This window comes from Lycorma delicatula, chromosome 4 (genome assembly GCF_047948215.1).
Source record: "Lycorma delicatula isolate Av1 chromosome 4, ASM4794821v1, whole genome shotgun sequence".
Lineage (NCBI taxonomy): Eukaryota > Metazoa > Arthropoda > Insecta > Hemiptera > Fulgoridae > Lycorma > Lycorma delicatula.
This window is the reverse complement of record NC_134458.1, coordinates 158,415,401-158,429,211: the sequence shown is the minus strand read 5'-3', so window position 1 is coordinate 158,429,211 and position 13,811 is coordinate 158,415,401. Positions and strand designations below refer to the sequence as shown.

Below are 13,811 nucleotides of genomic sequence, written 5' to 3'. Positions count from 1 at the left end.
TGACTGCGGACATGCGACTTATATCCAGCAGGTAGTTTGTATAAATGGATTCAGTGGTGAAGATTTTTTTGATATTATTTTGATACTCTGCAACCTGTTTGTCTTATGTAGAAGTTATTACATTTAAAGCAGTCAAACTTATAGATTAAAGACAAACTAAATTTATTTGAATGTTTACAGGAGCTTTTGATAATTTAACAAAATTTTATTAGTATTATACAAAGAACATAAAAGAATGTAGAAATGAATCAAATAATTCTAAAAGAGATATTTTATCGGAGAGTACAAATAAATAACTATTGTTTACAACAACTCAAGATATGCAGTAATGCAGATAAGTGCTAAAGAAAAAAAATTTAATAAGAGAAAATTAAAAAAAAAATTGTTGACCTCTTTTGCTATTTAATTCATACTAATGAATCTTTGATAAATATGTACAGAGATATCTAAAACTCAAATATCTGTAAAACAAACAAATTATCACATAAAAAGGACTCTAGCTTCTGTATTATTTCCATCAGGGTTTTTAAAAAAAAATATTGGCGTAAAAGTTTGCACTACTTCAATATATTATTTAATAATATTCAATAAATTATTGGTAAATGGCAATAAAAATAATATTGTTTTTAAATCAATACTCATTAATAAAAGTACTATAGAAATATATACGTGATAGTAACAGTATTAAAAAAAGTACAACATTAAAAAAAAATTGTTTCTACTTTATTAAATGGTTTAAAAAGTAATGTGTTCTGTAATTATTGAATTAAATGGTTATACAGTTTTGCATTTCTATATATATATATATATATATATATATATATATATATATATATATTTCTATATATATCTTGTGAAAAAAATTAAATAAATTACTTTTAAAAAATTTTGCCAATAAGCATAATGTGTAATTGACACAAAAATAAAATGATTAAAAATTAATTATAAATTTTTGGCCTTGATAAAACAATTATTAATATTATGTATATGTAGAGAAACAGAATACAATACAAGCTGCATTATATGTTAAATCTCTTTAACTTTAATATAAACCTATGTAATTAGTAGTATGTTTTAACAAAGGAATTTTTACTGTTTATAAAGTACTGAAATTAAATTGATACTTTAAAATATGCACCCTCATTTGATATAATCATATTTTATGTATTGTTTTGTTTTTAATTAATTCAGTTTCAACATCCTGTACATTCAATAATAAAATAAATGGAGACAGTAGATGGAATAAAATATCTCACCACCAAAGTTATATATATATATTACTTTGTTAAAGTAATATACAAGTGATATTTCAATATTATAATTTAAGTATTAAATATTATCATCAACAGAGTTATTCTTTCGGTTTCACTTAAAGAAGGCATAAGTCTTCAAATAAATTGTTATTTGAAGACTTAATATTTAATAAAACTAAATAAATGAACAAAGAAACTAATAATAAAACTTTTATAAAAAAACAAATCTGAACAATTATAAGTATGTTGAAGTAAAAAAAAAGTGTAATGATGAGTTAATATGTTACATTGTTTCAACGTAATACAAACTGCACTGTTGTAAATTAACAATTGATTTACTCAACTAAATTTTTATTACATTTTTTAAGTAAATATTTTCAAGTGATTTGTTTCAGTTACGATAAGTAACAAATATCAGCTGATATTAATGCTGGAAGTTAATTTTTATTTAGAAAATAATATCAGTTGATAAAGCCATTTAATTTGTTCTTGTGTTGTTAATTATTAGTTATTGTTTACTATCATCATCAATATTATAGCACTGTTTAAAGTTCGATATTGTATGCATTATGAATGTAAAATCCAGTAAAATTGTTGATGCAGCGTGTTTTACCTTATTTTATTGTTTTGAATGTTTATAACTCAATAATGAAGGCATTAACAGAAAAACAGGTTTCACCACTGTTTTCCTTGCAAAATTTAAAATCCAAATCACGTGTTTTATGTTAACCTTCCTATTCAAAAAAATTAAGTTTGATTCAATAAGACAGACAAAAATTAAAAACCCCCCCCCATCATAATGCAGGTTTTTCAAAAAATATGTAGAACCCCATTTCTTTCTGCCTATAAATACCTCTCAGATATGTAATATAAAGCTGTTTTAATAGTTAAATATCACCGTGTAGTATTTTTTCAGGGATCTCTGCTTCTTCAGATGAGTTTTTATTAAAACCTAATATTAAAACTACACATATCTAAGTCTATTAACTCAATCAACGAAATAAAATGAACAACTCCACAGTAATATCTGTTGGTAGATAACGAAACTATGGTAATCATATCTGAATATTTATTTAAAATAGAAATGATAAATTTCATCATGTTCGTTAATTACATTTTCATTGCTGTTTTTTATTATCTTTATTTTTCCAGTGTAATGGATTTAAATTAGTTAGTATTATACCTTTAATATTAACATGTTTTCTACATTTGAAAACATTTGTTTATTTAAATTGCATCGACTGACAAAATTAAATTACATTAATTTGATATAGGTTTGCTGCATTTATATGCTATTAAAAGTTGCAGAGGTCAATTTCCAAAAGTTTCTAACACTCATTCTTATATAAAAGTTTCTAAATTTTGCTCTAAACATTTTATTTTATAGACACCTGATTTGTTATAAATATTAGAAATAAATTTTTTATTATTTTATTTTTTGTTTTTAGTTTTAAAAGTAATATTATAATTAGTTAAATGTTCTTTTCCAAAAAAGTAATACATGTTGACATTACAGTTTAAAGGAATAAGTTTTTTACTTTCTAATTTCTATTCCTAATGTGTACACTTCAATCTATTCAACTTGTAAAAAATAAGTATGACAACCAATGAGATGAGGATATGTATGACATGTAAATGAGGTATAATCTCGAAGAGGGCTCAAGCCAAACATTCCTAAAGTATGTGTTAATTTGAACACCAGCCACTAAAGTATACTGATATCCATTGTCTAGTATTCAAATATGTACAAAAGTAACAAGTAAAAGTATGCAAAAGTATATGTAAGACCTTTATTAATAAAGGAATATAACACAATTATTTTTTCTTTTTAAAGATGTGAATTTGTTAAACTTACCTTTTGTTTAGAGTTACATTAATTTATCTAGCTTCTTTATACTGTAATCATTCATAGCTGCTATGCATTTTATTAAATTAAAACTAATTTAATGTTATATCTAATTAAAAATGCTAACTCTTTTTATTATAAATTTCTGAAGATTCATCCAATTAATTAAAGGGTGATGGAAAACATTTAAAATAATAACTTTTTTAATGTTTTATTATTTAATTTGGTTTGTTCTGTCATAATAAAAGTTACAATTTTTAATTTTTATTATCGCTAAATGTCATGAACAAGAAAATAACAAATTATATATAATATCAAACAGCAGTAAGTAATATTTTGGTGGTATGGGTAAATTGATTTATTAGACAGCTTTAAATGTCGGTTTTCTAAAAAAACCTACTACAGTTACAATTCTCAGACTCATTGTTTTCATATTCAGATCGAATTTCATATGAAACTATTAAATTAGCTTACATTTTTGTGTCCCAAGAATTTCTGTATGGCTTCATTTCACTGGAGGAGATGAAATCTGGGTGAAAGTTTTCGCCAGCCATATCTTGTTAATGAAGCGTTTCCAAACCTATGTTTATGTATACTTTTTTCTTTATTTTTACATGTAAAATGAGCTGCCAAACTATCTGCATATTTTGGTAAATTACCCTTTATGGAAATTTTAATTCTATAAAAATGTACACTTTTTAACGCCCTCAAATGTAATTTCTAACAAAAAAAAAAAGTTAAATGGAAAGATTTGCTATTTAGAGGTTCATCACATGGAAATTCAACTGAATTTGGGAAAATCTAAGTAATCCTAGATTAATTACAGCTTTTGTACAAGAAAATAATAATAAAATTATTAAAACAAGCACATTGATTCTTGAAATATTATTATTAACAATTTACTTTCTAAAATTTTTCAAAATGTAAAAAAATTTTCATATGAAACAACCAAAAAATTCTATAATATAAGCGATTAAAAATTCATTAACAAACTGATTCTTTGGCATTAGCAATAATACCAAGTCTTTGGCAAAATGATAAACTACATTCCCTTACAGTCTCAGATATTTCTACTACACTTAGAATATATCAGTGTATAGCGTATTGCTATAAAAATGGAGATAAAATAAGAATAAAATGCAGTCAGCCGAAACTATTAATACTGTGTGTAGTTTCCATTTGGATAGGTAACTGCATATCATTCACATTCTTTGGCTACTGTCTTAACTATCAATGCCATTCAAGTTCATGATTCATCTCTGTTTTTAAGTATATACGTAAATCTGGTAATGAAAACAAACTTTTTGAAACTGAACTAATTAAAACATATAAATATATATTAGATCAATTGGTGGTTAAACATAATATAACAAATGGATTTCCAATTCATCAGTCGCTAAATGAATAAGATCTCATTAATAATTTTAATAATATTTGTATGATGAAATTCATCAAATAAACATTAATGAACACTAAAGATTTTCAAATTTTATACAATACTTTAAAAATAAAATTAATTTTATTAATTTCCCATCTAACTAGTACACAAGAGAATTTCCCCACCTTTAATATTTTTATCAATAAATTTCTCGGTATATTTTATAAACAAAACACTGTTTTATATATATAAATTAAATATTTGGTCACAACATGATACACATCCTTTATCAATCATGCTGGTTGAACTATGGTTTGTTAATATAATGGTTGTTAATCAACACTGAGTGTATCCAAATTGAATCACTGTTATTTATTTTTATAAGTTGAGTTCATACCTTTGAATGGATTCTGAATGAATGATTTAGCAATTAACTTGAATCGTTATAAATTGACCAGTACACTGATAATTCCACATGCCCACAATTCTGGGATACATAAACATTTTCCTTATCTAAATCCTGAACTTGACATGAAGCAAATCTTTAATATCTGGAGAAAAAAATGATTTATTGGAACATATATTTCAGTTGTTCAAAACAAAATTGCTTATCAGGAATGTGTTGTTTCCATCCCGGGTAAACATACCTATCTTCCACAAATTAAAGGTGAGATGGGGGGCCCAAGGCTAATTCCTTTGCATGTATTTGTATGTCTCAATTTGTATGGTACACCTGCCCTGCAGTATACCATAAGTGGGAGAAAGATGTTAAACTATAGAGCAGTAATGGACATTTAGTTGTGATGGAGCAGTGGAATGCCCTAGAGCGTGGGGTTGCCGTAAGGGCATTTTACCGACATGGTGACAGTATGACAGCTGCATAAAGAGTGTTTCTGCGATACTATGAGATCCTGCCCCGCGGTCAAGTTTCATTCTTCACACACAATCAAAACTTGGGTTTGTAAATTTCAAGAGACTGGGAATTGTAGATTGGGGCATGTTTGGTATAATCAGTTGGAGGAGCTCCCTATGGATTAATTCAAAGACTCCATTTCCTATTGGTGGTTGAAAAGTAAGCAATATGGCTTTAAGTGTATTAGGTAAATTTGGGCTAGCTAATCTTTCATAAAGTAAAAAATACTCTTTCTTAAAAGAGACTGTAAAAAAAATTATAATTCAGCACTTGATCTTATGCAATCTTAGGAAAACCATACCCGAGTCAATGAACCATGAAGTGAACTCCAATAGTTAAAGAACATTTAAAAAAGACTTTCATTAATTCTGGATAACATTTAAATAAATGATAGAATACGTCAACAAACCTATGAAAAATCAAATAAAAAAAGCATACCTGTACTTGGATTTGTATTTAGATACAGTAACATCACAATACAGCTGAAATGATTCTAACAATTAATCCAAGCAGTGGATTTTGATAAGATAAATTTCATGAAACATGCAAGTTGAAAATATGTTATAAAAATCATTCAAAACTTACTGCAAGTAGAATCATAATTTTCATTAGTAAAAAAAATCTAATAAAACTATTTTTATATGCAACAATAGGCAGCATGCCTTTTAATTTTGTTTATTCATTTTAATCATTAACAACAACAGTTAATTAATTACTAGTTACGGTAAGCAGTAAGTACTTTCAAATACATATCACAATCTGAACTACTACAATTGAAATTAGATGAAACTTTTCCAAAATATTTCAATTATCATCATTATTAGTAACTTCATGAACAGTATGTTCGAATGCTAGGGAGCATACATTTTTGGAGTTAACAGTTCAACTGTAGAGCTCTGTATGAAATTTGAACAGGGAATCTGGTCCCATGTGTAGATGTTAATGAATTGTACTATAATCACCAGAAATGAGAAATGCCAAAATGTTTTCTGTAGCAGTTAATTGAGGTTTGAAATTGTAGGGATACCAATCAATATCACCTTGTGAAAGATACACTATGATACTCAGAGCAAGCTCTGCTCTACTCAGTTTATCTTATGCAGACTGTACATGGTGACGAGAGGAGGAAGGATGGTGGCATTTGGCCTAACAGTGACAACCAGTGATGCATTAATCAGGTTTGATACTACTAGTGGTAGATGGCTGGTTGTGATGATACAGTCAAGGTTGAATGGATGGCACATGACCAGAGCCCAATATGGTTAGATACATACTATCTTGTTTTGTTAGCGGTTAGTTTGTAGGAGAAGCCCATACAAGTGCACTGAAGTATACATCACAAGCAATTCACCAATTGTTTTATGATTAAATAATTTCATTTCAGATAAATTTACTGTGATTCAGTATTAGTTTATATTTTCTGGTAGTTTTCTGTTAGTTTTACTTTAATAATAAAACTGTAAAAATGTATAAATATTTTATATTCATGAAATACAGTTTTTCTTGACCTATCTGATTATCAAGTCCTGAGCTGCCAAAATACTAATTCAACTACTGGCTGTTTATTACCCAGTATATTGGAGATATCAGGAAAATTAATGGAAAAAAATTAAGGTGAGGAAATTTCCAGTGATTAATGTAGTTAGAAAATTAAAACATCAACTTTCATTTAAAACTTAATAAAATTATAATATAAATACACTTTTTTAATATATTCAATCATTATTTTTAAATAAAATTTTCTGCCTTCATGCCCAGTATTCAAAATATAAATTAATTTATAAAACTGCCACAAAAATTAAAAAAAAAAAAAAAAAAAAAAAAATTACTTACGGTGAACTAAATAAATCTATTTTTAAAATGATTCAGTTAATATAAAGAAATATTCCTATAACCTAAAATCTTGCTGAAGAAAAATAGTGCCTAATTTAAAAAACAGGAACAGTTAATAAATAATGGATCTGAATAGTTAGGGAAGTCTAAATACAATCCAATTCATCTAATTTTAGTCTGCTATAGGTTTTTCAAATTTCCTTAAATCATAATTAATGATGTTCACAAATCATAACTGCTAAGATAATGTCAACACTGTAAATCTAACAAGAAAACTGAAAAACAATCACAACAAATCAAAAAACTAGTAACTCAAATAATTATAACTAACTTTTATACTTAACTTGTATAGTAATTACCTCTTTCACAGCATCATCAACTTTCTTTTCAGCGTCTGCAACCTCTTTATCAAAACCATCGATAGCAGTTTTCTTAGCATCAGTAGCTACACCGACAGCTGTTTTTTCTAATTCACTCTTACCAAGTAAAAGTGCTTCACCAGTTTTCTTTGCCTGCTGTTCCAGTAATTCTGTTGCTTTTTGTTTCTTTTCAGTAGCAAGTCCTTCAATATCTTTCTTTGTTTTTTCTAATGCTTCTTCAGCTTTTCCAGTCAAATTTTTCAAAGCTGTAAACAAAAAATAACAATCAATAAAAAATAAACCACTTACGATCTATTATTAATTACATAAGAAGAGATTACAAGATCTACTTCATTTTAGATGCTTGGTGAATGAGGGGATAAAAACATCTTAACATAGATACCTATCAGAAATTTGTAAATTATCTGTATTTTTTTTGTACAAATCACGTTAAAATAAAAATACTTTTAACAATTTTATAGTAAATTATTAATATTTAAAATAAAACAATAAAAAAATAGGTTCAATATACTTAACACATCACAGTAAACAAGATTATTGAAAAATAATTTCCTTTTAATTCATTTTTACATACAAAAAGTGAATAAAATAGTCAATTTCGGTAAAAGTATACAACCTTGCATAAAAAGCTGAAAAATCAAAACCAAATTTGGTTATTTTTTATTATTTTGTATTCATTATTTCTTATTGCACCAAATTTTAAAAAGTAATAAATAATTTAGCATTTAAAAAAAAAATTTCTTTTAGAAAATAATGTCTATTTACTAATAGATCCAATATTATAATAGTTTTTTATATTCTGTTGCCAAACTGTGTGACAAACATAAATGTTGAACTTTTAATTCCAGAGCACCTTTCGGACCTCACTTCCAAGTCGACTTGGCAGTAGTATCTCTACTTAAATAGCACCCATCTTAAAAAGGTTAGAAAACCACTTCAGTATATAATCAAATAATATTAATTTTGTTTTTCCTCATGTAATATATATTGTTTTTCTCAAATTTTATGTATACATATATAATTTTTTTCAATGTACCATGTGTAGTGAAATAATCAGATTATAAGACATTAAATCTTAAAAAGACATCAAATTATAAAAAAAAATACATCAGATGTCATTTTTCTTATTGGTCCCAAATACTTTTATGAAGAAAATAAATGAATCTTTTATTTTGATTGGTACATAATAATACATTATACAGATCAATAAAGGAATGGGTAGATATTCTTTTTACTCCAGGGACAAAAAAAGGAACTGCCTAAATTTGTCGGGATAGATTAAGGGAAACTGTGGTAAAATTTTGATCAGAGCACAATCACAAAACACAGAATTAAGAATTAAAAAAAAGAAAAGTAATTAAACTACATATTAATTATTTAAAATACAGACACATGCGTTAATATTAAACATTTAAACATACTGAATTTATAAAATAACAACTAAATAGTTCACAATTCAGAAGTCATTAATGAAAATTGTCTTTGCACATATTTATGTACACATTGAATAGAATACAGAAAATTCACCAGTCTTTAAAAAAAATTTATTTACTATCAATTAAAGATTCATTGACAGAACAATGCAGTTTCTGTAAAATAAAATTTTTTAATTGCATTTTAAATAAATTAGAGAGAAATGGTTTGGCAATTTATTCAAGATGGCAGGAGAAGTGTAATAGAAACCTTTAAAAGCTTGTATGACACTTGTATGGGTAGATGTTAGATGTATAATCTATTCATTGAATAATTCTTTGAACTGCTAGTGTAGGAATTTCAAGTCCTTTTTAAATATTATCTTTGGAGATATACAGTTGTGTCATATGTGAAGAGAGTAACAATGAATTATTCAAGCTATTAAAGCATATCATTAATAGACAATAAAAAAAAACAAGTGGCTGAGGACAACTCTATGATTTTCGACATTTTCCATCTTTAAATGATTACCTACATTTCGATAAGTTTCCTTATCTAAAGATTAAATTTCAACTGCCTGTTTCCAGTTTTTAAGGTATGAAAACTGTTAATTTATTAAAATATAATTACACTTCTAAACTGAGTGCATACTAAACATAACAACATAATAATAAAGTATTTATTCATATAGTTTAAAAAACTTTTTAAAACTACCTTAGTCTAGTGTAATAAATCAGTCTGTGTTTAATGTGAAGTTTTTTTTTAATCTCCTTCTTAACTCTTTGGAGCATAGACGTCACTCCAGCTAACCACCTATAAATTATCAAATATGTTTGGTGATCATAGCATTCACCACTTTATTTAATAAAATCACATTAAAAATGCATGGTGTACAATTCAACTAAACACGTAAACTAATTCTTATAGCGTTCATAGATGGCAGCACCTATTTGAAATGATGCTGTTCGTAAAGCAATTACTTATAAGCTGATTTTCATATCTGAGTTTGTGCTGTATCTTGTTTCTGTATTTAAGTATGTAAGTCTATTCTCTTATGGTTTTTAATTAAGTAAAATATTTTAAAAAGTAATGTGTACATACAAATAAAATTAAAATATAGTTTGTTTTATTTATGTTTTGACACTTTTTTTACGGTGGTTAGCTGTGGTGTTCACCAAATAGAAATGTTGTAAAAACCAGTTAAGTTAAGTGTTATTTCAAAAAATCTGAAAAACGTTTTTATTTCTGTTAAGACTAAGGTTACAAAATTAAACAAAAAACAAATAGTGATATAAACTTGTGAAACAGTTTTGATTTATGTTAATCGCTTTTATTTTTTCATAAATTTTAATTAACAGTTATTTTCACCTACCATTATTTACCACTTGCAGCTGCAATAAAATAAATATACTTTGTTACAAAATAGCAAGAAGTCTTGGAGAAGACAAACTTAGTGAATATTTAGAAGAAATCCCCACAGTCTGACAGTGGACTGTCAGATGACAGATGAAGATCCACCTTTTGAGCCATCCAAAAGATAAAAAAAAGCATAAATTCTGACATCTTATTTTCTGATTGTTCAGAAAGTGATTCTTTTAGTGAAGATGATACAAGTTTTTTAGCATTTTTAACGCCTTTGTCACCTGGTAATCCTACATTATCAGTTAGTTTGACAATAAAATGATATGCGCCTGTTGCAGTACAAAAGCAAAACTAGTGTAATTGGTTTGGAGTTGTTCTGTGGGCAATATTGCTTTGTGTCTTATAAAAGACAAGAACTGTTTTCAATTCATTCATCAAAGTTAAAAATTGTCAATTTATTTTGTTTCATGTTTTTAATTCATTTATATTGTTAGAAGAATTTTCAAGAATAAAATAAATTTCTTTCCGTTATTGTCATTCTAATGTGATCATTTTATTGTTATACTAATCTCAAAAAGGTGGTTGGTTAAATTGAACACCATTCACACCTTTTACCAAGTAAATATTTGCTTGGTAGTCAGCCATACTGACCACATTTGAAACTAAAATTTCCGGCCAGCTGGATTGATAACATTTTTATTTTCAACATGAATCATCTTCTAACAGTAGAATAATTTACAGTAAAAGAAAATTTCACACTTTTTTGAAAAATATATACCTTGTGCAAATAAGGTCATTAAAACATAGCTCTGTGCCACAAAGAGTTAATGATAGACAAAAAAACACTGAAGCACCATAATTCAACTCTATCTGCTCGTGTTATTTATAGCAGCACAAGCATCTGCTAAATGCAGACTAACATATAAATAAAGTAATTAACAAAGACATAATTTATCAAACAAATAAAGTCAACAGGATCTTAAAATAGTTCATTTAACACACAAAAGTATACAAATATTAATGTAACTAACAGTAATAACAGTAAAAGTAAAAAAGAATGCTTCAAATTCAGAAATAGTTCATGTCTAAAAGTTAACATGGTCAATAATAAATTGGTTAAATAAACTATTTAAAATATTCAAGTATTAATGTTCATTGTTTGATAATAAAGTTCTACCTGCATAAAATGAATAATAAGCTACACTGAATAGTTATAAAATCTAAAACCTAGATATGCATTTTGACTGCTTAGTCATCATCAATAGTTCAGAGATTAGTGAACATAAACAACATTTAGAATGAATAAAAGAATACAAAAAATAACAATAGAAAAATAATAAATATTTTTAAAAAACTTGATAAATACTACAAAAGAAGAACAAGTGAAGAGTTTACACAGTTCAAAAAGTAAGTTTACATATGGTTGACTGTTTTCCACTATTGACTTGGGCTGTTTAAAGCAATACTGTATCATGGATAAACAACAGTTATTTTGAACACAACCCAATAATTAATATTATGAAGAAATCTTTATTAATACAATATACTCTACTGTATTTTTTAGGTGAACAAAAAGTATTCATATTTATTTATTTTTCTCACAATAGATGCTGAAAATGTCTTCCATCTGCTGCTATATATGGCTTAACAGATTTCTTCATGTTAGTTGCTACATTTCGGATGGTCACTGCACTTATAAGGGATATTTCGTCTTCGATGTTGGGCTTGAGTCGGTCAATTGTGTGAGGGTTGTTCTTATAGACATTATTCTTCAGATATCCCCAAGAAAAAACTTTGGGGCGAGGGTTGGGGGAGAGTTAAATCTGGCCATCTAACAGTCACAGTCCACGAAAAAATTGCATGCTCCCCAAACAACTCGTGCAGTATTATGATTGTATCATAGAATATCTCAAAGATCTATTCTGTATTCTCAAGATCAGTAGAATTACATGTGCAGGCAAGCCAATTCACAATGCAGTTGTAGTCAGTGAGATGTGGATCTCGCAACAGAAGGTTCAGTGTGTACTTTGTTAGTGGAGTTTCAATCAATTACACGTGTTCAATGGCATGTACAAATTGAATGGCATATCAATCTTCCTGTAACCACAACTAATCATCAGCGGGAAACAACTTTAACAGAGACTGGAAGCTTGGTTTCACAAATTGGAAATCATCCAAAAGTTTCAATTAGTGATGAGACGGTAGATATTCTATGTGATGCATTCACTGCCACTCCTGGAAAGTCAATTAGACAGGCTAGTTATGAATTGAAAATTCCTTGTTCCACTGATCAAGACAATGATCATAAGCAGCTCTGTTTGCGAACATACAATTCCTTCATCACATTAAACCAAATGAACACCCCTTATGATATCAGTTTACTGTAGAGGTAATGCACAGAGTTAAAAAAAATCCTAATTATTTTGCTACATTGTTATTTAGTGATGTGGCAACCTTTCATATGTGTGGTAAAGTTAGTTAAATTTGAGGTACTAAAAATCCCTAAACAGGAATCATAAATAAAAGAGACTACAACTGCATTACGAGTCAGCTTGCCTGCACATGCGTATTCTGCTGATCTTCAGAATATACAGAACAAATCTTGAGATATTTCTTGTCAATTGAGCCTACAATTAGAGAGATTACAACTTGGTTTTCTAAATATAGGTCATTACTTTTGGATACCTTTACCTGGAACACTCTGTATTATAAATTATCACCAATGATGATTTGACAACTGTTTTCCATAAACCATTGTATAATCAGTACGTGCACTTAATTTTGATGAATTTTTTAATATTATTTTAGTGAAATTGTACAATTGTCCCAGAGTTATGAAGGACAAAAAAAGCATAGGTTGATAAAAATAATTTGAAAATAAAACTCCTTAAAAAAAAGGAAATGGAAAAAAATGGTTTGAGAATAAGCTATTGAATTAAAAAAAAAAAAATATCCTTTTCATAAACAAAATACTTTTGAACTTTTTTCAAAAATGTTGAAAAACTTACAAAATATTATTCAGTGTTCATGAACCTCTAATTGACAACATAGATCTTGAGAATCCTATCCTCACATGAAATTCTATATCTTTTATTCATAACAAAGATTTTATTTAATGTTTCAATAGATGAGTTAACATAAAATTACAATGACAGCCAGTATTACTGGCTAATGTAAATACCTAATTATTCTTAAAAATATAACATTAACATTTACCTCTATCAATCTTGATAACAAAACTACAAGAAGAATACTTTGGTATATAAGAAAGAATCTTATTATGCTTCCATTTCCACTTTTAATACATTACCTAGCTGACTGACAGATCTTCCTAATAATTTATTTAAAATAAAATTAAATAATTTTCTTTTACAGAAACAATATTACTTTGTTGATGTTTTTTAAATGATTTTTATAATTTTCTGCATTTTTT

The 13,811-nt window shown here is 27.1% G+C and overlaps 1 protein-coding gene across 1 annotated transcript in view; it reads right to left on the bottom strand.

Moving 5' to 3' along the window:
• The window catches only part of LOC142324028 (uncharacterized), an 87,940-nt gene that overhangs the window by 23,239 nt on the left and 50,890 nt on the right, over window positions 1-13,811 (bottom strand). The window contains exon 2 of the mRNA XM_075364593.1: window positions 7,583-7,848. Within this exon, the coding sequence (XP_075220708.1) occupies window positions 7,583-7,848 (266 nt within the window). The remainder of the gene's footprint in view (window positions 1-7,582; window positions 7,849-13,811) is intronic.